Source organism: Canis aureus, chromosome 1 (genome assembly GCF_053574225.1).
Source record: "Canis aureus isolate CA01 chromosome 1, VMU_Caureus_v.1.0, whole genome shotgun sequence".
In the NCBI taxonomy this organism is placed as follows: Eukaryota; Metazoa; Chordata; class Mammalia; order Carnivora; family Canidae; genus Canis; species Canis aureus.
In genome coordinates this window covers 19,212,421-19,239,868 of record NC_135611.1, presented here as the reverse complement: position 1 = coordinate 19,239,868, position 27,448 = coordinate 19,212,421, and the positions used below count along the sequence as shown (strand labels likewise).

Here is a 27,448-nt window from a genome sequence, read left to right as displayed (position 1 = left end):
GTCCAAGACCAGTAATTGCATGCTTCCCTCCGACATCCCACACACATTCCCACTGATGTGGTAACACATGTATATGCCCCCCATACACCTAAAGATGCTAGGGCTCAGAGAAGTTTCTGGCATCTACAGCAGATAATTAGGTTCCTAGGGCCTGACTTGGACCTCAAAATGCTTTTCCCCATAGAAACTGTTATAAATAGTGCTTGGGAGATTGAACTGGCACTATAAATTCTGAAACATTAAGAGTTCTAGAGGCTTTTGAGAGCTGGCCTGAAAATCTAACTGCTATTTGTGGGATTGTTTCACTGAATAGATGTGTTCAGAGGTCCAAGCAACTGAACTCCAGACAGACCTCTTATTTGACGACTGCCTCTGTGGAAGCACCTCATCATCCCACCGGGAAAGTGTCACTGGTGTGTGCCTGTGACATTACTGGGTGCCTGCGGAACACTGTCTGTTGTGAATACACAGAACCACAAATAGAATGATTTCATATTTTTTATATGTAATAAAAATGATTAAGAATTTAAAAAACAGGGACGCCTGGGTGGCTTAGTGGTTGAGCGTCTGCCTTTGGCTCAGGTCCTGATCCCAGGGTCTGGGATCGAGTCCCTCAGCAGGCTCCCGGCAGGGACCCTGCTTCTCCTCCCTTTGCCTGTGTCTCTCCTCTCTCCCTCTCTGTGTCTCTCATGAATAAATAAATAAATCCTTTTTAAAAAAAAAAGAATTTAAAAAACAAAAAAAGTTCTTATACCATTGATCTTGTTTGAACTTCACATGCATCACTTGCCTTTCTGTGAGCTCTGACTTTGGACTCTGACTTTGTCATAGGTATAACAGGAAGTATGAATCAGAGTTCTCATTAAATTTTAAACTTTCCAAAGATCCAGAAATGGTATTTTCTGTTCTATATTAAATTGTACTCAAACCTTGAGTGTGAAGATTTGCAGGGGTTTTAAGGAGTACTCTTAGGTTTACCAATTGTTTGCTTTTTAGTTTAGGTCCCTTGTTAAAGCACTTATAAACTCTGACACCTGGATAATTATAGATTTAAAGCCTGTAAGTGCAAGTAGTTCATAGTGCCTTAGCAAGACCATCCTAACGTGCAGAATGTTTACAATGAAGCTTTTATCATATTATTAAAAAGATAAATTTCCTCAGCTGTATTATTCTTTTTGAAAGAACCTTCCCCTTTAAAAGAGCACACCTGCCTTTTGTTTTACAGAAATGGTTAGTGAGTCTCTATCATTTCCAGTTTGTACCAGCAACTAAATATGTGGCAAAAATCTTTCTTTGTTAAGTAATGGTTCTTTTTCTTAAGTAGAAGCAAATTTGGGGGGTATATGCACTTACTATGGAATGCACAATTTTTATTTTAACATTTAAAATAATCTGATAAAAAAATAAAGTAATAAAATAAAATGATCTGATAATGGTGAATCTCCTCTCTGAGCAAATAAAATATATTTATGAAAAAAGAAAATAATGCAGAGGCATACCAGATTGTTCACACTAGGAAAAACTGATCAACTGTAATGATTTCAAAGACAAATCAATAGAAAGTCCGGACAGGTAAATGGCAAAAGATTTATGGTGGTTCCTATAAGGCTTGGGATTTGATGAGTAAGAATAGTTGGGTATCCCAATTTTATTATAGGTACTTCAAAAAAAGTTGTGGGATTTTAGGTAATTTTCAGTTTCCTTTTTGGAGTTGTTCTCTATATTAAAATAATAGTAACATTAAACAAAGGGGTGCCTGGCTGGCTCAGTCAGAAGAGCATGTGACTCTTGATTGCTGGATTGTGAGTTTAAGCCCCATCTTGGGTGTAGAAGTTACTAAAAAATAATTTAAAAATAAATAAACTTTAAAAAAATACCCTCCAAAATAAAAATCATGCTTCTGTTAAAAATCATTTTTGCTAATATGAAGTTCACTTATAAAATCTATTAAGCCTGGGATACCTGGGTGGCTCAGTGGTTGAGCATATGCCTTTGGCTCAGGTCGTGATCCCAGGGTTCTGGGATCAAGTTCTGTCTGTGTCTCTGTCTCTCTTTCTCTGTGTGTCTCATGAATTAATAAATAAAATCTTTTAAAAACAAAATCTCTTAAGCCTTCAGAAATGTGTCCAAACTGTCTTTTTAAATACACATACATACTCCTAAAGGGAAATATTAAATAGAAGGCTTTTGCTTAAAAGTGAATAAAATTAGTATGTATAGTATTAAGTATGTTTTTATAAAAACTGTACCTGTAGTAAGGCATAGAATGTTATTTTAAGGCACGCTGCGTGTTACATACATGATAGCAGTTATAGACATTATGCTAGCAATGTGCATTCTGAGTTAGAAACAAAAATATTTTCCAAGAAGGATTCATGTTTGCTTGGGAAGAACGTAAATTAAAACATCAAAGCAGTTAGTTTCCCTTAAGGATTGTTGGATACCTTGTCAGTGCTGGAGTGCAACAAGTGGGCCAGTGTTAATGGATTTTCACCTGTTACTAAAACATTTTTCATTGACAAATATTAATTGCTTATTTAAGTGCTAAAGAGTTCGATGGTCCCAATATTGAATCCTGTAGTGAATTGGACTTTTAGTTTTGCTTATCATTAGGCAGTATGACTGCATTAAAAGATGCAGAGGTTTAAGCCAACGTATCATCTACTCTAAGAACGTCAAACAGGTATTCCCATAGAATTTAATCTCGGCGGTGAGATATTTAATTCATTTTCCTTTGCATTTAAGTTAACTGCTCTTAGCCAAACTATAGGTAGGGAAAGCTTGTTTAGTATGCATTGTATGACTATACTTAGTAATAAAGTATACAGTATGTCTTGCATTGATATCTTGCATAGATTGATTTATGAATCTAGTGAATCATTGAAATTTCTATCAGAACAAACTTAGTGATTGTGATCATTAATACTAGTCTTTATAAAATCACTAATTTGGTTAAGCTATTTCTCCTTTTGAAAAAGATCTGTAAACCAAAAGGAGCAACCAAAGTACATGTGTGCATAAACATGGGCACATACACACCAATATGTACAAGTTCCATTTTTCAGACAAGTTCCTGTGTCTTTCCTAGCTTTTTAATAATGTATCTTTTTTGTCTCTTTGTAATTATATTGGAGACATCTTTCATTTAATGATCTTTCTAAAATATTGAAAGCTGTGGAGAACTGATGAAATTAATAAGCAAAGTTAAAATTAGAGAAATTAGACTATCAGTTTGGGCAACTAACTAGTATTGGTAGTTAATTACAAATTTAATTCTAATTCACATACCTGTGTTTGATTCTAGAAATTTGACCGTTTATTAATTTATTTCCTGATCTCCAACTTGGATAATTACTACTTGATAAAGGATTGTTATTTAAAAGATAAAATGTTATCATAGTTCAAAACAGTTTCATTTAGCTCTTTCTTCTCTGCCCGGCCCTTCCAGTGGTAGGGACCTCTACCTTTTCATCTTTGTCCTTTTCATCTTTGTCTTTTCGCCATCTGCTCCTCATGGGTTCCCTTAGTCACTTATATGTGATTTCACAGATACTCACGGAGAGGCTGCTGGGCACCAGGCCCAGTGGCAAGTGCCAGGTCAGTGCCACAGCGTCTCCCTGTGTGCTAGTAAGTCCCAAGTCTGTCTTTCCTTCCCTAAGCCTGTTCCTGAGTTCCACATTCATCTTTCTAACTTGCTGACATATTTCCAACTACTTGCTCAAGCTACTGTCTGCCTATCCCAAACCTAGCTCATTACAGTTTCCCACCTGCTCTCTCTTGTCCTCCCAACCTAGAAACATGTTCTTTCTCTTACACCCTCCCTTCCAGGTCCTGGTATCCCTGTGTACCCAGTGTGTGTCCGCATCCAGTTCCTCATTCGATTCCTAACTGACCCACTACATCTACTGTTACCTTGTCGTTTTCTCTCCTAGTTCCTTTCCCCTTTTCCCTCTGCCAGCATTGTCTTAGAACAGATTTGATCTGACCATTCTCTTTAAAAACTTCAGGAAACTCCCTGTTGACTGTGAACTTAAGTCCAGACTTCTTGGCACAACAAAAAGGTGGTATGTAGCCTGGCCATAGCTGCCTTTTTGTCTTATCTGCAAACCCTGTCTCTCCCTAGTGTCCCTGACCCCTGCACTTGTGTTGGCAGAGAGACACAGGAACACCCGCTGCTCTCCTGGACACCTCTTTCGTGTTTGCTAGACTCATCTCTCCACATAGGATGGCCTTCTGTTTCTGGCCAATTTCTGTTCTCCTCTAGAGCTCAACTCAAGCACCACCTTAACTCTGTACCTTGTTCTGACAAATCCTACCCTGAACAGCAAATAGTGCCTGACACCCTACTGGGGTGTCATGATCCTGGGATCCTGGGATGGAGCCTCACATAAGGCTCCCTGCCCCGGGGGGGCCTGCTTCTCTCTCTCTCTCCCTGACACCCTACGCACATGTCTGTTATGCCATTAATTACACTATACATTAGCTGCTTATTGTCAGTCTCTCTCCTCTCCCAGATTCACTGGCAGGTGTTGTTCCTCATCTTTATACTCCGACACAGCCCTAGGATGTCATAAACTCCTAGTAAACATTTTTAAGTATATTCATGTTATTCAATTGTGAGGATAGAACAGAGGGGGAGAGAGAATTTCAGGCGGACCTCATGGTAAGTGTGGAACCTGACATGGGACCCCCGAGATCATGACCTGAGCCCAAATCAAGAGTCAAACGTTCGGGATCCCTGGGTGGCGCAGCGGTTTGGCGCCTGCCTTTGGCCCAAGGTGCGATCCTGGAGACCCGGGATTGAATCCCACATCGGGCTCCGGGTGCATGGAACCTGCTTCTCCCTCTGCCTGTGTCTCTGCCTCTCTCTCTCTCTCTCTCTGTGACTATCATAAATAAATAAAAATTAAAAAAAAAAAAAAAGAGTCAAACGTTCAACTGACTGAGACAACCAGGTACCCACCTAGAACACTTCTTAGGTGATTTCTTTTTTTGGAATGGTAAGAAAGTCAATCTATACGAAATGTGTTTTTGAATAATATAAATTCCGTAGCTTTAGTACAATCTATGTAAGACAGTTTTGCATCACCAGGCAGTATATACCTGGCAAGAGAGGTAAGAGAGCACATGTGTGAAGGCCGTGTCCTGCTACTCAGGCCAAAAGCCATCTTCTGTTTACCTTGTCCCAGATCAGAACCCACAAAAAGTGCTGAGTTCGCCAGTTAACGGTGGGCACGTGTCTGCTTCAGGCCTGCTGTGTGAGGGCCAACAGGGATTTGAGAGGAGATAGAGATGAACAGCACAGTTGCCTGTTCTAGGGAGCTCCAAGCGAAAGCAACTGGGTTTTCCTTTTGTGGCCCAGTATTACCTTTAACGATACATTCTCCTAGGGGCACCTGGGTGGCTCTGTGGTTGAGCATATGCCTTTGGCTCAGGTCATGATCTCAGGGTCCCAGAATCGAGTCCCACATTGGGCTCCCCTCAGAGTCTGCTTCTCCTTCCACCTGTGTCTCTGCCTCTCTCTGTGTCTCTCATGGATAAATAAATAAAATCTTTTAAAAAATTAATATCTATTAAAAAAATATACTTTCTCCAAGCTTCTTTGAAAAATCATCTAACCATTTTATGTTCAATTCTTAAGAATCCTTTGAATATTTAACAACACAGTTTTCAGTCTGGGAATATAAAAACAAAACTTTGTTCATTTGAAGATTTCTAGCTTGTGTTTGAATAGGTTTATATTAGAAATACTGATTTAAAAAACATTTAGCTCTGGGTCTGTCCAAATCTGAAGAAAACATTTTCTGTAACTTTTGAAGCATATGTGAGTCATACACTTTAATCATTTTATAATTATTTCATACCAATAATGTGAATATTTGACAGTTTATTCACTCTTTTTATTTAAAACTGAACCACATTAATCTAAATCACATCAGCATTCCATATTTCAGTATCCATGAATCATCTTTAAATATGACTAATTATTTTTAAATGTTGATGAAAATGTTATGGTTTGAGTTACATCTTTAGACTTTTTAGTGTGATATATCATTATTGAGCTTGAGCGTCTCACAATACTGATGCACTACTGTCATTTCATCAGCCAAAATTAGTGATAATTATGTTTTAAAATAATTGGAAATTTGTGATGTCTGGGGTTTTTGGCAAATGTCATTTCAAAGTATGACTATATAAAATTGATCATTTCAGCATGCAGAGAAAGAACATATCAGTTATGTATAGCTTAATTGGAAATTTTATAGTTACTTCATCCTGAAACTATTTGGTCTACTAAAGCAGAAGAGGGGTGGGTGTGTGCATGCGTGCATATGAACATGTGTGAGATGGAAGAAGCGCCTAAATATTAATAAGTGAGAATTATGGAAAATTTATTCTTTGAGTCTGAAAAAGTTCCTCAATTGAATAGAAGGGGGGGTGAAACCCCTAAAACCAGTACATATATTTAACTATAAGACTGTTGTTTTGATGACCATAACATTTTAAGATTGGAAAGCAACTAAAGCTTAAATGTTTATTCTCTATTTGCTTATTCCTTTTTATTTTTTATTTTTTTAGCATTTTTTATTTTTTTATTTCTTAATTAATTTTTTATTGGTGTTCAATTTACCAACATACAGAATAACACCCAGTGCTCATCCCGTCAAGTGCCCCCCTGCTTATTCCTTTTTAAAGTGAATTTTGGGGGTGCCTGCGTGGTTTAGTTGGTTAAGCGTCTGCCTTCAGCTCAGGTCATGATCCTGGGGTCCTGGGATGGAGCCTCACATCAGGCTCCCTGCTCCAGGGGGGGCTGCTTCTCCCTCTGTCTCCCTCTGCCCCTCATCCCTGCTTATGCTCACGCATTCTCTCTCTCTCTCTCTCTCTCTCTCTTTCTCTCTCTCGCTGTCTCATAAATAAAAAATCTTAAAAAATAGAAGTCAAGTTTGGTCATTTATTTATTTATTTTTAAAGATTTTAGTTATTTATTCATGAGACACAGAGAGAGAGAGAGAGACATAGGCAGAGGGAGAAGCAGGCTCCATGCAGGGAGCCCGATGTGGGAACTCAATCCCAGAACTCCAGGATCATGCCCTGGGCTGAAGGCAGGTGCTTAAATTGTTGAGCCACCCAGGGATCCCCAAATTTGGTCATTTATAATTGATATTGGTGAAAATCGAAGCTTCCATATCATAAAAATCTGAAATTATTACTAATGCCTAGATTACAATAGTAAAACCATCTTGAGCATTTATGTTGATTTTTACTGTTCTTGGATAAGGTGTTTGTGTGTGTGCGTGCGCGTGTGCTTGTTGGTGTATAATCCTCCACAAAAGAAATTTCAAAAACTATTGCTTGTGTCATAAGGATTACCAATATGTAGATATTGAAAAGCTCCTTTAATTCATCTATGTCAGTTAGCTTATCCCCAAATGGCTGTTAAGGAGCTTTGAGTCCGTGAAGATGGACAGTATATGCTGCAGCTCTGTTTAGGAATAAAGACACTATATCTTATAATCAGACTTAAGGTAGCTCGCTTTATTACATTTATCCTTAAATCTATTTTCCATTTAGATGTTAAAATGATACCAAATCTACTTGTCTTTCACCCTGAATGTATATTCTTTTCAATTAGATAGTGATAGAAAACTCAATTCGTCGAATAGCTTCAATACCCTTTGGCTGGGAAGCCGCCACTACGGGTTGAGTCTGTATCATAGAGTTGGCATAATGTGAATAACAAGTATTGCCTCAGCCCTCCATCAAGGAAAGAAATTATAGAGATAAACAACCCATTTTCAACCCTCGAATCTCTGTTCAAAATCATTATAAAATTGCCAAAGGGCAGCATCTAGGCTTATGTGCTTACACTGTAGGAGATAGTACGGCCAATAAGAAACACTGGTTTCTCTTATACTAGAGAGTTTAAGGGATATATTTACCACCTACTTTCCTACTGGTCAGTACTTTCAGTTTCTGTGGTTTGTGTCCCAAGTGAGAAAGAGGCCCCTAATTTTATAATGATTCCTTGGGGCACAGTCGAGCGAATGGGACCCAGGGCCAGGGAGGGAGGCTGCTGATGAGAGAGATGAGACCATCAAATTCTGTGGCCTGCGTGTCCCGGGGGAGCCAGCACGGGCCATCCTCTTCCTTCCCAGCCAGTGAAGAAAGATGGCAGCTTCTAGTCTTTCAGCCTCTGCTTCAGATGTTTAAACTGCTGGGAACTGGGTCAAGGAACGAGTTTCTCTTCACCTACCACTGGTATGGGGGCCAAGGAACGTGCTTCTTCCCACTTGTGTAGGACCACCCGGGTGAATGATGTCCCTTGGGAGACCTGGCCTTTTGCTGCCAGGCAGTGCTGTCAGTCCACAGTCCTCGGAGGGCAGGGGAGATTGCAGCAGTCCAGGGATGTTCCTCCGGACCCCTGGATATGGAAGCCACCTGTCCCCTGGTGTTGGGGACGGTGGGCACTTTCCAGGCAAGGCCTAGCTCCACTGTGGCCCCTGCTCTCAGGCAGCCTGCTGTTACCACCACACAGCCCCCCAAATCTGTGTTGCCAGGCCCAGGAAAGTCATGTCAAAATATTGGTGTATACGGGCGCCTGGGTGGCTCAGGTCATGATCCCAGGGCCCTGGAATCAAGCCCCACATCGGGCTGGGGGGGGGTCCCTGCTCAGCGGGGAGCCTGCTTCTCCCTCTGCCCTTCTCCCTCTGCCCCTTGCCCTCGTTTGTGCGTTCTCTCTCTGTCTCTCTCTCTGTCTCTCTCTCTGTCTCTCTCTCTCTCTCCCTCCTTCCCTCCCCCCCCAAACTAAATAGTCTTAAAAAAAAAAAAAAAGAAATATTGGTGTATAATGTAATGTACCTAATACCAGTTATATGAAAATCAGGTGGGCAGCCCCGGTGGTGCAGTGGTTTAGTGCCGCCTGCAGCCCGGGGCGTGATCCTGGAGACCTGGGATTGAGTCCCACGTCAGGCTCCCTGCATGGAGCCTGCTTCTCCCTCTGCCTGTGTCTCTGCCTCTCTCTTTCTGTGTCTCTATGAATAAATAAAATAAAAAATCTTTAAAAAAAAAAAAAAAAGAAAATCAGGTGTATAGATATTGAAGCGTGGCAGCTTATAGTTAGTTCTCTTTTACCTGGTATTCTGTGAGGCAACAGACTGCTGAGCCAGACTGCATGGATTCTAAGCAAAATTGGTTACTCCACTTCTCTGTACCTCAGTTTCTTCATTCTTAAGGTGGGAGATAATGTAGTGTTCTTATAGGGTTAATCTGTAAGGACAAAGAAGTTTATATAAAAGTATGGGACATGTGCTGTGAACGTTTCTCCTTATGCTTTTTGGATCCCCTGCAGTGCCTAGCACAGCAGTGCACACGTATGTACCTTTTGGTGCACAATTTTAGAATCTGTTTGAAGGATGACAAAAGCTGCTTTGCAGTTGGCCTTTGATAAATCCAACTTTTTTTTGTTTTAAATTAAGGTATCAAGTTGTAGAAATCATTTTTATCAGTGATCACAGTCATAAGCTAGAAGCTGTGTTCTCTAAGCACCAAAGAGATAGTTTTAAGTGTCAAGACATTTGTAGAGAGCAAATAACAGCATAGGCTAATTGGACAATAATTGAGTGGGAATACATTTTTAAATGAAAATAAAGAGCCAGAAAAAGAAAAAAGAAGAAAGAAAGAAAATAAAGAGCCAGAATGCAAAAATTAGGACAAATGACTTTTGGAGAGGGGAGAGGAAAAGGATTGAAAACAGGGACTGGCAATATGTGGTCTTGTCAGAGGAACCCCCTCAAGGCATATGGCCCAAGCCAGGGCCACCCACTGGGTGCAGGTGTCCCCACCTCGCTTTCCTAGGGATGACTGGGGGTACTCTGCATGGCAGCCATCTGCACGCCAGCAACTTTACCAAAGCTTTCACCAGCCACAGTTGCAGTGCTCTGGTAAAATAAGCCCAGTGTGGGTCTTCCTGCATGGTGTCCTGAGAAACTACGAAGACACCCAGTTGCTAGTGCCAGCTCAGTCAGTTTGAACTTCCACATTTTCAGACGTGGTTAAATAAGGTGGCTTTCAGGTACCATCCAACTCTAAGATGGCATGATCGGGAAAGCTTGGAGAGAGTTTAAGGAAAAGCCACAGATGTGATTAAAAAGTTGGAAAATAAGACTTGAAATATTCTAGTCACTGAGATTTTTTTTTTTTAATCCTGAAAATACAAAATAAGTTTAAAAAAAAGTGGGAGGGGGGGCGCAAGTTGCGCTAACAGTCCTCCAGTCTATAAAAGGTTATGGTGCTGATAGGTGACTGGGTGCTCCCCATCTCTGCTGAGGCTAGAGCAAGAGGAAGCAGGCTTACACCGTAGCATTTTGGATTTAGATTTGATACAAGGAAATATTTCCCGACAACATACACTGTTTAACACAGAAAAGGGTTCTCAGGAGAGGTTTTAGAATCCTCTCTAGAGATATTGAAAACAGAATAGATTTTCATCCATCTGGCCTGCTTTAAGGAGCCCTGTTCACGTACAGAAGAGAATAGGTGACCTTTCAGCATTCTCAGCAACGTCATATGGCCTTAAGGGCCCACATGCTAAAAGGCTGGAAAAGACTTAGTTCGTAGCAGTAATTACATTTTACTTGGGTCTTCTAATCGCCCATAAGTGAAACTTTTTTTTTTTTTTAATACCATTATCTGCCTAAATTATTGTTTTTTGAGCAGTTGAACCTTGAATATATAATAAAAGTTTCACAAATCGGTTGCTTCAAAGAAAAGAAAGGAGGTGGTTTTTTTTCCTGGAATGTAATTAATTCTTAACTTTTCAACTCTTTTGAAACGGCTCTTTTTTGATGAGTCTCTGCATCGCCTGACAAACAGAGCTGTCAGAGCGATGTCTTTGTCGTGTCTCTGCCCTGAGCGGTTGCCTCCCTGCCAGCCAGCCATGAAATCAGTGGCCTCGCTCCTGGGATGTGAGGAAGGCATGCCCGTCAGCCTGGCTCCCTGTCCTCATCGGCCCTTCTCTGACTTTGGCACGATCTGTGAGAGATGTCGAATGTATGGTTGGTGCCCAAGGGGCAGAGGTGAGCATGTCCTCAACCTCCCATGGCGTTGCCTGTTATCTTTGAGAGGAACCAGCACTAGGAAAGGTCGGTCTTGGTAGGCGTTTGGTATTAGTCTCCTTTTCTCCTCCGGGCTCATCCAACTACCTAGGCACTCGCTTCCCGGATTATCTGGCCCACCTCCAACCTGTGTGCTGTCTCTGTAGGCGCCCTTCATTCAGGCTCTCCTTGAACTGAGGACACCGGCCATGCTTGTGCTTCATGAAGGCATGTTTATCCCCTTTGTGGTCTCCATCAGAACACATTCTAGAGAACAGAGCTCAGCCAATAGCTTCATTGTATTTCTAGAAATGTCAGAGACCATGTGCAGCCGAGTGGGGACATATCTGCAGCTCAGCAGACCTTTTAAGCACCCCCAAATCACAGCTGCCTGTCTGAATCCTAAGCTAGCCATGCTGCTTCCTGAGAAGGCCTACGGTCGACATGGCCTTCTTCTCTCTCAGCCCCTGTACACCTCGGGTGAGGCCAGGGCAGTGCAGTCCAAGCTCTTTTTATTTCCCAGGTTGTTTTAGCACGTGTCCTATAAAATACAAGGCCCATGGTTTATAAACCTTCCCCTTGGGATGGTGCGCAGGATGGTAAAACCTTACCTACTTGAGGAAACCTTTTCTTCATAATTTCTGTCAAAAGTGGTAAAGTATTTTGTTTGGTTGGGGTTTTTTTCCTCCCCTTTCAAGAAGTAGTGAGACCTACAAGTAAATATAAAATGTTCTCTTTGATCTCATTCAGTCTTATAAAGTAGGTGTAATAGAGTCCAACGATTTGGTTTCAGTTCTCAGACTTGTCATTTGGAAGGCGAGTATCAAGGGAGAGGCCACGTAAAGAGCTGTTTTAAAGACGATATCCGGGATCTCTGGGTGGCGCAGCAGTTTGGCGCCTGCCTTTGGCCCAGGGCGCGATCCTGGAGACCTGGGATCGAGTCCCACATCAGGCTCCCGGTGCATGGAGCCTGCTTCTCCCTCTGCCTGTGTCTCTGCCTGTCTCTCTCTCTCTCTCTCTCTCTCTCTGTGACTATCATAAATAAATAAATTTAAAAAAATAAATAAATAAAGACGATATCCTCAACAGTCCTAGTTTCCAACGGCACCGGCCATATCATTGTTGAAAATCCGTGTACAGAAATTCCTTCTCTGTACAGGAAGGTTAATTTTATTTCTTTGCCAAGCACGTGGAAAGTGCCTGTTAAAAACTGCTTGGCAAGTGCAAGTATTGCTCATTATTAATCCTGCCTTTCAGTTCCTTTTCTTTGGTAAGAAAAACAGGAAGGGATGTTTAACAGTTCAACACTCTGTCTTCTGCGAAGGGTAATTGCTTGATTCTTTTTATTGTTCATAGCACTTCTTGAATTAGAATAATTTCTTTATATTCCATTTCTGTCTTTCCAAGATAGCAATTACTTTGACGACAACTGTAACAAGACATGATGCTTACTCGCATATAAATATCAGACCACACCTTCTTTTATTTTGAAACCTGTTGTCCTGGGAACTGTTCTTTACAGTTCAGCATTGCAGATGCCAGCCATGGGGTTCGCCCATCCAGAGCACTTACAGGTTCGCTGTGATCCGTGCACAGCTGCATCTCTAATGCCGAAGCGAGGTTAAAGTCTGTTCAGGTGGTGCCTGCACAGATCTGAGAAGTTCAGAGATTCTGAACAAAAGACAATGGCCACATTTCCATTACACTGTGTTCTGAAGCACCTCTTAGGCTGAGATTTTAATGAACTCACCAGATGTAGCAAACCATTGAAAACAGTGAGCTTCCCTGAGCTACCATGAGTGGTACTTGCTTTCTTACAAGACAACAGGTCTCTGAGCGGACACTGCAGTCAGTGTTCCAGGGTTTTCTCTAGGCCGCTTTAAGATGCCCTGTGGGGTGCCTAGCAGTATCTAAGCATGTGTGCACGTGCACATGTGTGTTCTGATCTTAAGAGTAGTCCCCCTTTGCCCAAAACAGACTTGAAAGAAACTCACAAATGAAGTTCAGTATCTAAAGGGACGTCACAACAAGTGGAAGCAGAACAATGATTGTGAAGTGAGAAAGTACTGACCACTGCACACCTAGAAGGAGCATGCATTTAGTTCTGGGTCTCCTAGCAGTAAAGCAAGCACATGTTAAGATTATGAAATTATTGTTACATGATAAAGCAACGACATTTATCTGGAAAGGTAAACATAGTATTGCCAGAAAAGTCCAAGATGACATCTAATTCACAGGGTCTATTGTTAGAGGCACTGGATAGCATAATGATGATGTCCTCAGCCGACCCAGAAGTAATCGTCAAGTGGATGTTTTAAATACCCACCCTCTGTAAAAGATGAAGGCGTAATATGAAAATATTTCTTGAAGACTTTTCTGGACCTGCTGGTTTACGGCCAACTCACTGTTGCATTCTTATTGTCGGAAGCACATCCTGGCTGCTGATTAAGGAGGGATACTAATGTGAAAGAGGGCAGGTTTAGCATTCTGTTTTGAGATTTAAGGAGCCCAAACACCAGAATCATCCACTTCTACACAGAGTTGGGCTTCGGGGGGCTTGCAAGAAGGGCCAGCTTTTCTTAGGGGAGCTTTTAGTCTACTGACACTTTTAGATGCACACCAGGACCCCAGAGCATGGAAGAAACTATTTTGGGGTTTTTTTTTTTTTGGATTTTCTGAGTACAGTTGACATACAATGTTACATTAGTTTTGGGTGTACCACAGTGATTCCACAAATTTATGCATATGCTGTACGCCCCACAAGTGAGTACCTGTCACCATACAACACTATTTTAACATCATTGACTGTATTTCTTATGCTATGCCTTTTATTCCCATGACATATTCAGTAACTGGAAGCTTAGATGTCCCATTCCCTTTTACCCATTTTACCCATTCCCTCCTCCCTTCAGGCCTCCCCGCCCCTCTGTCTTCTGGCATCAGTTTGTTCTCCGTGTTTATAGGTCTGATTCTGCTTTTTCATTGTTCATATATTTTTTAGATTCCGCATATAAGTGAAATCATATGATATTTGTCTTTTTCAGTCTAACTTAATTCATTTAGCATATGCCCTCTAGGTCTGTCCATGTTGTCACAGGTGACATGTTCTCATCTTTTTTTTTATGGCTGTGTAATATTTGTGCATTTGCACGCGCGCACGTGCATGTACACCACATCTTATCCATTCATTTACTGAAGGACTTAGGTTGCTTCCATATCTTGGCTATTGTAAATAATGCTACAGTAAACATAGGGGTGCATATATCTTTTCAAATTAGTATTTTCATTTTCTTTGGGTAAATGCTCAGTAGTAGAATTACTGGGTCATATGGTATTTCTGTTTTTAATTTTTTGAGGAGCCACCATTCTGTTTTCCACAATGGCTACACCAATTTGTATTCCTACCAACACTGTAGTGAGGGTTCCTTTTTCTCCACATCCTCACTAACACTTTTTATTTCCTGCAGAAGAAAATATTTTGAATCAAGTATTATTAATGGAAGGGTTGCATTAAATGCCAGGAGAGACCAGCAGAAAATAAGGGAGCCAGGCAGCGGGTGTTAGTTGTGCAGGCCCCCTCGTGTGTGGGAAATTGGAGGGCAAGTGTCCAGCCCAAAGGGGCCGCCTCTGCTCATCCCTGGCTGTTGTGGCCATGTACAAACAAAGGTCCAGGATTGCCCAGAGCTTCCAGTCTTTCAGGAGAGGCAAGAAATCTTAATTTTACGTGATATCTGACGAATTAGAATATGGACCCAGAAAACATTTTTTAAAACATTTTTCAGGCCAAACCAAACACATCTACAATCTGGTTTCAGCTTATGGGTCTTCAGTTTGCAACCTCTGTTTTAAAGCAAGGCCTTACCAATCAACTGTCTTAACCATTACATAGCTTTAAATTGGCCCCATAAGCTTTCAGACTTTTAGCAGAAATGAATCTTGATTTTAAAAAACAATTAAAGATACTTTCCAATGAGCTCATTAAATTGACCTAATAAGTGGGAATTGTCAGTTTTCCCCTTTTAATTGGTTAAGCTCTTTACCCTCATCCACAATATTTTCCCTTTAGTGTGGTTGGCCGAATAATTATTCTCCACACTCACCCTGTTGCTTGATTTAGCACATTAGTGCCTAGCACCATGGATAGTTACCATATCTGTTTAATGACGGGTTTAATGAAATCTGTTTTTAGACTACCTAGTATGCTTGCTGACACTGATTCTGGGATATGTGATTAGGGCATTTTTTCCCCTTAAATTGTATACTCAAGTAATCGAATTTTGTGATTGTTTACATTTGATCATTTTTTCCCAGTTTTATTGAGATACAGTTGACATATTATATATGTTTAAGGTATACATGTGATGGTTTGATAAACTTATATATTAAAAAATGATTACCACCATAGCATTAGCTATCACTTCTATCTTGTCACATAATTACATTTCTTTTTTGTTGCTGAGAACATTTAAGATCTACTCTCTTAGCACCTTTCAAATATATATATATCTGGCCATCTTTAAGAAAGGAGGAGAAATACAAGCATTAATATTACTTATTGGGTTCTTATGTGCCATCATGCAGAGTGCTACATATATGTATATAGTAGCTCATTTAATCTTCACAAAGCTCTTTGAGGCAGGTATTATCAATATCCCCCTCCTCATCATTCCTGCTTTCTAGACATGGGTGCTCTGAGGTTAAATAACTCCCATCATTTGCCCTCGGTCCTTCAGCAAATAGTAGAGCCCAAATGCAAGCCAGGCAGCCTGACTCAGAGCAGTGTTCTCTGCCAGCCCAAGGCCTCGTGTTTTTACCAGTATAACATGTTTTCTCTGAGTGTGGAAAAGTAGGCATTGTTTTGGATCTCACAGTGCCCTGAGAGTCTAATGACAGAAAAGAACAAAATCCAAAGAGCACTGAGAAAACAGGCTGTATACCCATCCCTCTCTCCTCCGTCTCTACCTCATTTTAATCACTCAGCTCTGAATCATGAGAATATTCTTCCTGAAATTTACGGTGTGTATGGGGCTGAGTCACATAATGAGCCTGATGTTCCCACCAAGACTCAAGGTTCACAACTGTTCATCAAAAAATAGCAGATGGAAATGAACCTTCCTAGTGTCCTAGTCTAAGAGAACGTATTTCTCCACTCCTTTCAGACAAAGGAAGGAGACCAACCCATAACTTATAAGCACCCTGCATGTTGGCTAATGTGATAGAGGTATGATCTTAAATAGTTGAGTAAAAGGATATTAATACAGTATTCTAATTTGCTTAGTGTGCCAGTATTTTTGAGAACTTAATATGATTAAACTGGAGTATAATTTTTTATTAGTAAAGACCTTTTATCATAGACCTAGTCTAAAATACAACTCCCTTTTTTCAATTCATGGTTAAATCAATGATAGCTATTTGGCAAAAGTCCAAAATTATCCCCGTTAACTTGTTTTTAATAGTATTTGATTTATATGTGCTCAAGCCTCCAGCAGGTACCCTTATGTGTTTACTAATTGCAGCCATATGCATTTAAACACAGTGTTATTGGTTGGAAATGAAGCATAAAACATGAAAAATGTATAATTATTAAGGGCTGAAATTATAGTTTTTAACTCTTTCCAGAACAGGGATGTTATGATACAGCTTTGTTTTTCATTTCAGGTGAGTGAGGCTCCTACATAGACTTGGTGATCACTTGCTTACCTTCCTTATTAATTGTAAAGTTCTTCCTTCTAATGGAAATAAATGAATTAACACATTGGTTTACCCAGTAATCTATGCTTTTCCCTTTGGACTCATGCTGTTCTCCCAACTCAGATACAGGTAGATTCTTCAGAACAAGATTAAATAAAGCCCTTGGCTATATCATTGAGAGAACTTCGGTTGCTTTTCCCCTCTTTCTAATCTGATTTTATAAGTAAAGAACATAAGGGTTGCTAATCTCCATGGCATAACTTGTTCAGCACTGAATGCATTAGCATGTGTGTGTGTAATAGTTCTGTGGCATGCAGACCATTAATGACTGAATTTTATTTTAGACAATCCATGGACACAAGGGACCAATCACTGCAGTGGCCTTTGCTCCTGATGGACGATACCTTGCCACCTACTCAAATACGGACAGCCACATTTCTTTCTGGCAGGTAAGCGTTGATGCTACAGGGTCTTGAAGTATGCTGCATGATTTGCTGTTGCTGGAAAGACTTCCTGTTATGCCTGCCCACCAGCCCTTCCTCCTGCCCTCCTCTCTCCTTTCAACAAATATCAGGTATTTATTATGATTGATTGTGTGCCACATGCTAGCATGCAGGGTGCACTGAGAGTATTTAGCCATCTGGAGAGAGTGGGGTCTGCTCTCCCCGCGCTTGCAGTCTGAGGGAGACACGTGTAAATAAGCAAGCAATCATGATACAGAAGGGGAGCCTGAGAATAAGGTGGTGGGGCTGATTCACAAGAGGAAGTGACGTCTGAACCGAGACAGGGTAATGCTGAGGAAGGGCCAGATGGTAAGGGTAGGGCCGAGCGGGTGTGTAGGGAAAGGGAGCAGCCTTTCAGTGGTAAGCAAGGGCACAGCATGCCTCAGGGCCTGGCCAGGGAGGCACTGCCGAAGGCTGCAGGCGACCCCAGCACGGCAGAGGGCACAGGGAAAAGGCAGCCACATATCACCCTCAGATCCCCTTTTATATTATCTCACTTCTGTTTGCATTCTGAATTCCCCATATAATGCTTTTCCTTCCCAAACTATCAAAACCTTTTCAAAAACCCGAGTATCATTGAATGGCAGTTCATGACAATGCCTGTATTTAATTCTAATTAAAATGCATATTATCTTTGAGCGCCTAATTTTTACAATAGAACTTGTTGTATCCTCAGTGATTAATCTCCATCCCATCTTTTTCATTCTCTTCCTCCTGATAATTATTAAAAAATATTAAACATGATCAACTCCCTCCCTCATGAAAAGCCAATTTAAAATTAGGTTGTTACCTTTACTTTCCTAGAATGCAAGTATGTTTTATGAGATTCAGTTTATTGCCTTGAAAGCTTAAAAAAAAAAGAATGAAAATTTAAATAAGACTTCAGCACAACTTGATGATGGTTTTAAAAAAAAATCAATAGCTAATAAAATGTAAAACAGATACAATAAATTGCTTAATTAACAACATGCTATTAAAGCATGACAACTTCCAAATCTGTCACAGACTTTTCCTGCCCTTTCTCTAATTTAGTTTTCCAGTTTATTTTCTCATTATCTTTTCTCCCAGAATATATCTCTGAGCATCTTAATTGGCTTATATTAAACTCTCTTCTTTGGAAGTCTCACCAGTCCCCGTTTCCACAGCAGGCCACCGGGGGCCTGAGGTTTGCACTCACCCCCAACAGTCCCACCACCAGCCCGTTAGGGGTCCACAAAGCAGACCCTCGCAACAGCGCTGCTCTAAAGGGTTTTCCCGCCAACTAGTGTTTCTACACAGTGGCCTCTCTGCACGAAATGTACTCTGATACAGATTTTTGCTGTTTCCTGTGCTCTTGGAATCCCAGAGAAGTGTTTATATAAAGCTCCACGTTCATTTGGTACTCATTGGGCGTTGAAGAGCCAGATGCTGGCCTCTGCCTTCAGGATCCCAAGTCAGCAACCACAGTCCCTGCTTCAAGAGCTTGGCTTGGTCCATGCTTCCTTCTGTGGAATAAGCAAAAACAAATCTTTTTGGTTTTTTGTCCAATTTGACTTTCTCAGAAAATTTGTTTTATAAAGGAATGCCTCCTAATATGAAACTGTTTCCAGTAGTTTCCTGATGTTTTCTGTGATAAAGCTTTTTCCCCTTACCTCGGTGTTCAGGGTACTGTTTCGATATATTCATCCCTTCCTTGAATTTTTTTTTCTATCTTTATCAGAGTTCCTGCACAGCACATTGAGGGAATTACGGTTAGCATCCTTTCTTACCTCAGAGCTCAAGATCGTTCATTAGATAGATGGTAGCTTTTCGAGATACTTCTCATCTTCCAGTTCCCCTCTTCAGGCTCCTGCTGCTGCATCTGGGCTTTGCCAAGCACACTTGAACCTGTGCACCTGTACGTGTGTCCGTGCACACTGGAGCCACAGCAGGCTTCCTTGGCGCACACACTCTCCGCTCCCAGGGCACCTCGTGCCATCCGCACTTGTGGGTGGGCAGTGCACAGAGCACAGGGGCAGCCCAGACAACACCAAGTCTTTTTGCCCCCAAACCCAATGTCAGGATGTAAAACACAGCCCATTTCTTAAATTGTACCCTGTTAGGTGTTGAAATTTAAGTGGAAGGCACAGTAGCATTTCAGCTTCATCAAGAAAATACAATACAACCTCTTCCAGAGGTTGGGGGTGGGAGGTTGATTTGAATTAAAGAGAGTCTAGAAAGCAATGCTGGATCTCCTGCTGCTCTCTCAAAATGGGCTTTGCTGATTTATTTAGATACATATTGTTTTGTTCTAATGATGTATGATAATACTTTTATATTATTCCAGTAAATGTACTGTAATATATTTTGAAAACTTAATGAAGTCTTATTAATACAGGACCTTACAAAAGCTATGAGCTATTAAAATCTTTGCTGAGAAATGAGTGTTAATGAGAAATATTGGTTGGATAATTACTCAAGTGAGACTTAGTAAAAGGCTTGTGTGCAGCATTACTTACACTGAGAATTGCATTAAAACACTTCCTGTTTTGATGAATTACATCTGTATGTGTTTCTGTGTGTTCAGAAAATAATCTTCACAGAACTGATTTTGTGAAGCATTATTTTTAAAGGGAAGGGAAAAACCAAAGTTGCCTTTTAGTTATTTACAAATTCAGCTATGGAATGACATCACCCAGCAATCTTCCAAGCCCTTTGATCCTCTGACAACATATTCCTATTAGTTGAATATTTCACATCAGAGTATCATGCCATTGGTATTTGAACGAGGGGAGTTGAGCAACGAAATCAAATACAGCCATGATTCTTTCATCTAAATTTCACCCACTACCGTCCGACTAGTGAGTATCCTTCCTCAGAAATGCTGAAAGTAAATTAGATGGACACTGGTATCGCTTATGGCTGTGTATTCCATCACGAAATAGAATCCTATTCAGCCCTTTAGAAAGGATACTGTAAATCTGTGGCCATTAACATGAAAAGATGGTTCTCAACATTTTGTCGAATGAAAAAGGCAGATTGTAAAACCGCCTTCTAATATGAGCCTGTTTTATGTAAAAACCCTTAAACTCGCTTCTCCTTATACGGACCTATACTTGGAGGTCTGGGAAGAAGTTCACCAAAATGTTAGTGATTGTCCTTGGGAAGTAAGATTTCAGGGGACTTTTGCTCTTCCTTTTATACTTCTCTTTATTATTTAAATGTTCCATAATGAGTATTATCTTTGTTATCAAGAAAAAAATGTAAGGTTACCAAATACTCAAACTCCAGGTAGCTCGTACTCATTCAAAGCTCAGACTGCCCTTTCACGTTGTTTGTAAGTCGGTCACTGGTCAAGAAAACATGAATATCGAGTAACAGCGCGGTTTGTAGTTTCGGTGAGTGTTCTTTGGCTGAGCTTTTTGGGAAAAGGAATACTCACCCTTACTATGTCAGATTATCTCTAAACTGAAGAGGTCACGGGGAAAGCATGGTCTGAGGAGAATCACGTTATTGTCACCTGAGGGTCTTCATCGTTTCAGCTGTACGCAAGTGTAGCAGTGCAGTCCCGCCTAGAACCTCACTAGCCCTGTTCTGAGGCGGAGAGGCTGTGCAACCCTTCCAGGGGTATTTATCAGATCATCAAATGTTGTATCAATCATTCATGAGCTGGCTCAGCTTATATGGAGAACCCAAACGGAATGATGGGCTTCTTGGTATCGTTTTTCCATCTGTAGCATTCCAGTAACGTACTCTCTCTCCCTGTCTCCCCTTGGCCCTCACCCCATGTCTTTTATGTGGCTAAATTTTGCAGGAAATAATTAAAAATAAGGAAGTGGCTGAGCATGTTGGATACCCTTAGCACTTGGAGCCACCAGCAGAACTCAGGCTTCATACATATTTTCATAGAAAATCCATAAAGAATGAAAAACACTTTGTAGTTATTTATCAACTGAGAAATGAGTTGTTGTTGTTGTTGTTGTTTTAAAGCACAGTATGCCTGTTGGTGCCAGTTAATTTTAACCACCAATTTTCTGGATCATTTGGATCTGTTCTGTTAGAGAACTAAATTATTATGTACTGTTACTTTTTGTTCAAGTGAGAACTATCAAATCAAGCTCACCACCACTATTTATATTTAAGCTATTTGGGAACCTTCAGAAAGCAACAAGACATTGATTTTTGTCTTTTATGGCGTTTTTGGAAAAAGGGGAGAAAGAAGCAGGGAAAGAAGTTTTTGGAGGATGACAGTAAAGTACTGTCTAGTTTTAAATGTTAACTTTAACAGAAAGAGTTAATGATAACCATACATTTGGTTTTAAAATGTGACCTCGTACACTAGTGATTTTTTTTCACCTCTGTGTTGTGTTCGGCACTATTATTAATGCAGGAAAATCAGTAACATTAGTCATCTTAAAAGGGTTATTACTCAAGATGATTTAAATTGTGAAAATGTCAGTGGAGCCTGCACGCATCCTGCTAGAGATGCCATGATTTACGCCCTCTGACACCATCGTGCTGCTGAGAAGGGCCAGAAAAAAGAATGGCTTATATTTTGCACTGATCCAAATGCAGAGCATGATACCAGCAATAACACATCTTACAGGTCCTCGGATTTGCCAAGGTTTTATGTGTCAACCATTTGTATACATTGAATCATAATCTGCATGCTTTACGCAAAACCCTAGAGTCATATGAATTTAGATGGGGGCTATACTGAAGAAGAGAATTGGAAATGAAAATTAGCGTAAAGAAAAATAGTATTTCTGAGACCTCTTTTCTGATTTTCAGTATGTTTTCCATGTGATTTGCAATAGCACAAAAGGTATCTATTGAAACACATTGTTGAGTAACATTTAGAATCTGCAGGATTCTTCCGACCCCGTTGCTCAGGTAACAGTTCACTGAGATAACTGCCCTGCACTTGGTGTGTAGCCCTTGGGCCGAATGCATGGTCGTTCACCAGCCATAGTTTCCACGTTATTTTTCACTACCGTGAATGGATTAAGAGAACTTAAAATTCAAATCAAATCCCGAAAAGCCACCAAAAAAGCAGAAATCAGCTGATAAAAATACACTGCCAGGAAAGCACTCAGGTGCTCTCTGTTCAGCGAGGCAGCAAAACAGCCACAGATAACCGTGCTGAGATGTGGTTGGCTCTGGCTTTCCCCTTCAGAATGAACCAGAGCTTTCCCGAGACTGAATTCTGTAAAAAGCAGGTGAGGCGGGAAGGGGGGAGGTTTGAGCCCCGACCCGGGGCGGACCCCGCGTGGCTTTGCTTCCCTGGGTGGTCGGGAAGGGCCCAGGGGTGTCCCGACGGCGCCCCGATCGCGGGAGCCGGCACGGCCAGACACCGTCCGGCCGAAGGGGCGTTGGCATCTCAGCCCCCTTCCCACAGACGGGTGCCTCCCGCGTGGCAGGGCCTGCCCAGGGTAGGATTCTCCGGATGGGTGCTGCGTCCTTGTAACAGCCCCGAGCGGCCTCCCGCCCCGCTGGGCGCCCCTCCGGGCCGGGCTCGGACTGCTGCCCAGGGGAAGCCCGGGCAGAGCTCGCGGCCGCAGCAGCGTCCTTCCAGTGACACGTGTGCCCCCGTCCCCTGTCCCCGCAGATGAACACCTCGCTGCTGGGGAGCATCGGCATGCTCAACTCGGCGCCGCAGCTGCGCTGCATCAAGACGTACCAGGTGCCGCCCGTGCAGCCCGCCTCGCCCGGCTCCCACGGCGCGCTCCGGCTGGCCCGGCTCATCTGGACCTCCAACCGCAACGTCATCCTCATGGCCCACGACGGGCGGGAGCATCGCTTCATGGTCTGACGCGGCCGCCTGCCGGGTTGCTCTGTCCTTCCCCACGCGGATCGTTCCTCAGTGCCCGCCCGCGTCACCCGGGGTGCGGCCGAGGCCCTGTCACCCCTGCATGGCTCTCGGGGCACACTCCCGCTCGTGTCCCCTGTCTGACGCCGAGGCCTGCACACGCCGCGCTGCAGGATGGGGCCTGTCCGTGACACTAGGTCATTTTGTTCCCCCGGCCGGGGTGGGGGGGTGTCCGGTCCCTAGGAGCACCCCTGTTGCTTGGTGCACCAGAAGCCTCAAATTCAGTAAACACTGTGATTGCATTCCCAGCCCGGATCAGCATTTTCATAGAGCTACCCCCCCCCCCGCCCCCCTGAACTGCTGCTTGAACCTGGTGGTGTTGACATTGGGTTTGGAGGTCATGTGGCAGTCCTAATTAGCAAAGTTATTTTCCTTTGGATTTCCTGAAATACATTATTGTTTACCAAAAAGATTCGGTGTTTACATGGTTGGTCCCCACCCCCCCACCCCCGCCCTATGATTGCTAGGAAACTACTCACTACAATTTCCTAGGGTTTAGCCACTACTGCTTTATTAACACCTAACAGATTTGAGATTAATGAGAAAATAGACCAAAAAAAAAAAAAAAAGTTCCTCCTCACAAGAGAATACAGTTTCCCAGACACCTAGCCTTCTAAAATGCTCATATCCTGCTCAATAGTATATTTAGTAGTTTGAAATAAAAATCATCACTATTTATGATCTAGTTAATGTAATTATCCAGTCAGTATAATCTCTTAAATGGGCTTTTATAATAGAGAACTGAGTTTGGAAGCATAGCATATATACTAAATAAGATTCTATGTCTGTTGCTACAGGTCCTTTTAAAAAAGACCTTATCCCATCCCTCCAGAAACCTCACAGACCTGTAGTCCCCACATGTACGACCTACGTCAGTTATGTAATAGCTACAGTTCAGCCTTCGAACTGATCAATTAAAAACAAAGCATCCCTTTTACACAAGTATCCTAGAAAATTAGTAACTACGGCACAAGCCTTCAGGAGTACGTATAAAACGTGAGGGCTCTCAAGTTATTTGAGCCAACACTGCAAGGAGGGTGTTCATCATACTTCAAAGGAAGCTTTAACTAGGTCGCTTTCTTCTCCTTCTGTCAAATTATGCTGGTTCTTGCTCATGGTGATGGAAAAAAAAATCCATAAAATAACATTTTGTATGAATTGCTCCTCCTAACAAATCTTGATCTGTACATAGTTGGGGATTTGGTGGTTTGGTTAGTCGATTGGTTGGCTAGGCACAATGGTTTATTAAATACCAAAACAAAATGACTTCTTAAATTCAGAGCAAATATGAAGTTTACAGAGGAACCAAAATGATAACGGGAACATTTAATTGGAAAAGCATAGACTGTCAGAGTTCATGTAATATACAAAAAAAAAAAAAAAAAGGATCACAGTCCAGGAACAAATACATGTGTCATTTTATTGAAACAGATTTTTAAAGAACATGTTAAGAAATTAAGAGCACTGGAGCGTCTCTTTCCTGTTGATATGAAGTATGTTATTTGCATTGATGGCGAACCTGTACTGTTTCTTGGTTTTAAGACTTTGAGTGTTCTTTTAAAAGTGAATTTATGCCACATGCATGTACATTGTATTTATAAAGATTATATATGTAGTTTCCAAGGAAGAAACAAAGAACTATACAGTGTAGATGTATTCATTTGGTGAACATGCCCGTTGTGTTCAATATAGGTAAAGAAACTTGCGGTTAACAAAAGACGCGCTTGGTTTTTTCCAGTGGGCTCCCGAGTCTTCTCGATACCCAGCACATGTTTACTTTATGAACTTAAATAGGGATTAATTTATTCTAGACTACAAAGTTGTTTCGGAATGATGATGCAAAAGTATACCTTAGAGAGTTTTTTAAAACAAGATGCATCAGGAAAAAGGTGTGAGACAGTGGCAGGCCACCACAGACACACCGTGGCCCGCACCACGGAGGCCTCGAACAAGCGCGGGGCCCAGGGGCCAGACATCGGGGCAGTGGCCACAGGCCAGCCCATCCCACATGCTGTCATTGGCCAGTAGGATAGCCCTACCATACACCTGGGGCGGATGATACCTGAGGGTTAGACGTCTCTAACCGCTAAATGAGCATTTGCCTTCTTGTTACCACAAATCTCCCCTTGGCTCTTTTGACAACTACTGTCCCAGACTTGATCACAGCTTAGACTTCTCAGCACTGAGGTAAACTTTGTATTGTCATCCCAGTGTATGCTTTTAGTGTCTTATTGATTTCGTCGGCACCGTATTTGGACCTATCCTTGTAAACGTAGAGACATATGTGGCTTCCGTGGTGATTTACAAGCAGAAGATGACATGACGTGACACCTGTATGAAAATGTAATGATTGAGCTCGCTGTGTGCAGCGACTGAATTAAAATGTCTGCCTCTCAAGACATTTCCACTTAATAGATTCTATATGTGCTGAATGTCCCTGTGTACATACGTGTGTTAAATAAAACGGAATTGTTCTGAAGATTGTTTTTCTCATTAAAAACATTGTTCACTCTTCGTAAACATTCTCAGTTGAAATCCATATGCTTTCTCCCCCGCCTCCCTTCGGTACCAAAGTAAGCCTTCTGTCTGTGCACAATTCCTCATTTCCCCCGAGGAGAGCTAGCTTCAGGAAAGGCAAACTTGTCACAAAGGACAGCGGGACAGAAGACCCGGAAGACGCAGCCCAAGTGTGACCCGACTCCTGCCAGCAACTCAACAGCACCCTCTGTGGTTTGGGCAAGGGAACTGCACGCGTGTCGCTCCATCTCCGCCCAAACTTGCTCCTAAATAGGCTTCGTTGTACCGGATTCCATCCTGTCAGACTTCTTGAGGTGGGTTGGCTGCCCCGGAGTCGGGGGGCGGGGGTGCCGGGCGGAGATCATTAGATTCATTTCATTTAGGACTCAGTTTGGAGCTGAATGTGAATCCCTGAGGTAATGGGTGCCATTGGTTTCCAGGAGAAGCAAGACGAACAAAATAGGTCATCGCTGAGGGCTCATTAAGTGGTGAATGTGCGTCTTTAATTTTCACATAAGAATGTAGAACGGCCTACACCGAGCCAGCCGTCATGTAACTGTGATTTTCTTTCAAAAAAGGGTAAACATTAAAGGAACTGCCGGCCACATCTTCGGCCCTATTCAGAGGCCCAGTGTCCATCCGGGGAATTGCTTTAGCGTCTCCTGGTGACTGCAGTGTGTCCTTATAGGGAGAGTAGGGGCCGTTCCGGTCCTGTATGATTGGTGATCACATAAACTGATCAAATGTGGAAAGGGCATGACATTAATAGGAAGGTAAAGCCAAGCAGTGCTGGGTGAACTTTCACCTTTCACCCCTTCAGCTGACTGACAGAGCTGAGTGTTGGAGAAAATCAATACTTTGGAGCCAGGAGGGAAATATTTCCAACCTCTAACTAGAGAATGTATTTTGACAAGGCCAAGATAATCCAAGCTGCACAGGAGAAAGAGAAAAGAAGACTCATTTTTAAAGCTTGACACTTCAAGGTGTTTTTGTACGATGGTTTAGAGATCGTCAATACATACAAATACCAAAGGTCAAAAAGAAAAGCCAGAAGAAATTCAAAAATTAGATGTTCGGTTCTTTTTGCTGTTTACAAACTAAAAAAAAAAAAAAAAAAAAAAAAAAAAGACTTCAGAGAGGTGTGTGCCTGTAATTGTTTAAATGAACCAAGCCCACAATGCGTGTTTGGAGGTTATCATCCCCCTTTAATCAAACCTTACATTTCTGGAGGCAGCACGATAAATAGTGAATGCCTAAAAGGGTGTTTAGACTTTGTGGTTCTGTACATTTCTTTTTTAAGGACGTGAACTGTTTTCTGAGCAGTTACATCGTTTTGTGCTCCCATCCCAGCATCTTGTTTTTCGATTCACGCTGGTCCTGCCAGGAGGCTCCATAAGCCTTAAGGCCCCCTTCATATTTGGTTCATTCATTTGCAGGAGAAGAGAGTTCAGTACCTACCGAACTTGAATTGTCTCTAGTTTCCCGAGTCCCTTTAAGCAAATTACTCATAAAAGTATTGTAATTAGTGCCCCGCTGAGTGAGAGGCTGATGCATCTCTAGGAAGAAGGTAAGCAATTCGCTCCACTCTTACCAGCAAGATTAGATCCATTCATTCTGGGGACAGATTCCTCCGTCAAACGGATATAGATTCTTTTCTTTCCACAGATAAGAAAACGAAGTCAGATGGTGCCCATCCCTTGCAGCCAAGCTCAGGACAAAGGAATCTGGAGTAACTCTAAGTATCTGACCCTGTTTTCTCCCGGACGTGCCCCGTCAGGCGTGCTGTCAACATAGGCTAATTATGTGAGTATTAAGAT

The 27,448-nt window shown here is 41.9% G+C and overlaps 1 protein-coding gene across 4 annotated transcripts in view; it reads left to right on the top strand.

Annotated features, from left to right (window-relative positions):
• The window catches only part of WDR7 (WD repeat domain 7), a 354,125-nt gene extending 328,532 nt beyond the window's left edge, over positions 1 to 25,593 (top strand). For all 4 annotated transcript variants that reach the window (XM_077891960.1, XM_077891970.1, XM_077891949.1 and 1 more), the window contains 2 exons: positions 17,129 to 17,233; positions 22,854 to 25,593. In XM_077891960.1, the coding sequence (XP_077748086.1) occupies positions 17,129 to 17,233; positions 22,854 to 23,057 (309 nt within the window). In that variant the 3' untranslated portion in view covers positions 23,058 to 25,593. The remainder of the gene's footprint in view (positions 1 to 17,128; positions 17,234 to 22,853) is intronic.
• The last annotated feature ends 1,855 nt before the right edge of the window (positions 25,594 to 27,448 follow it).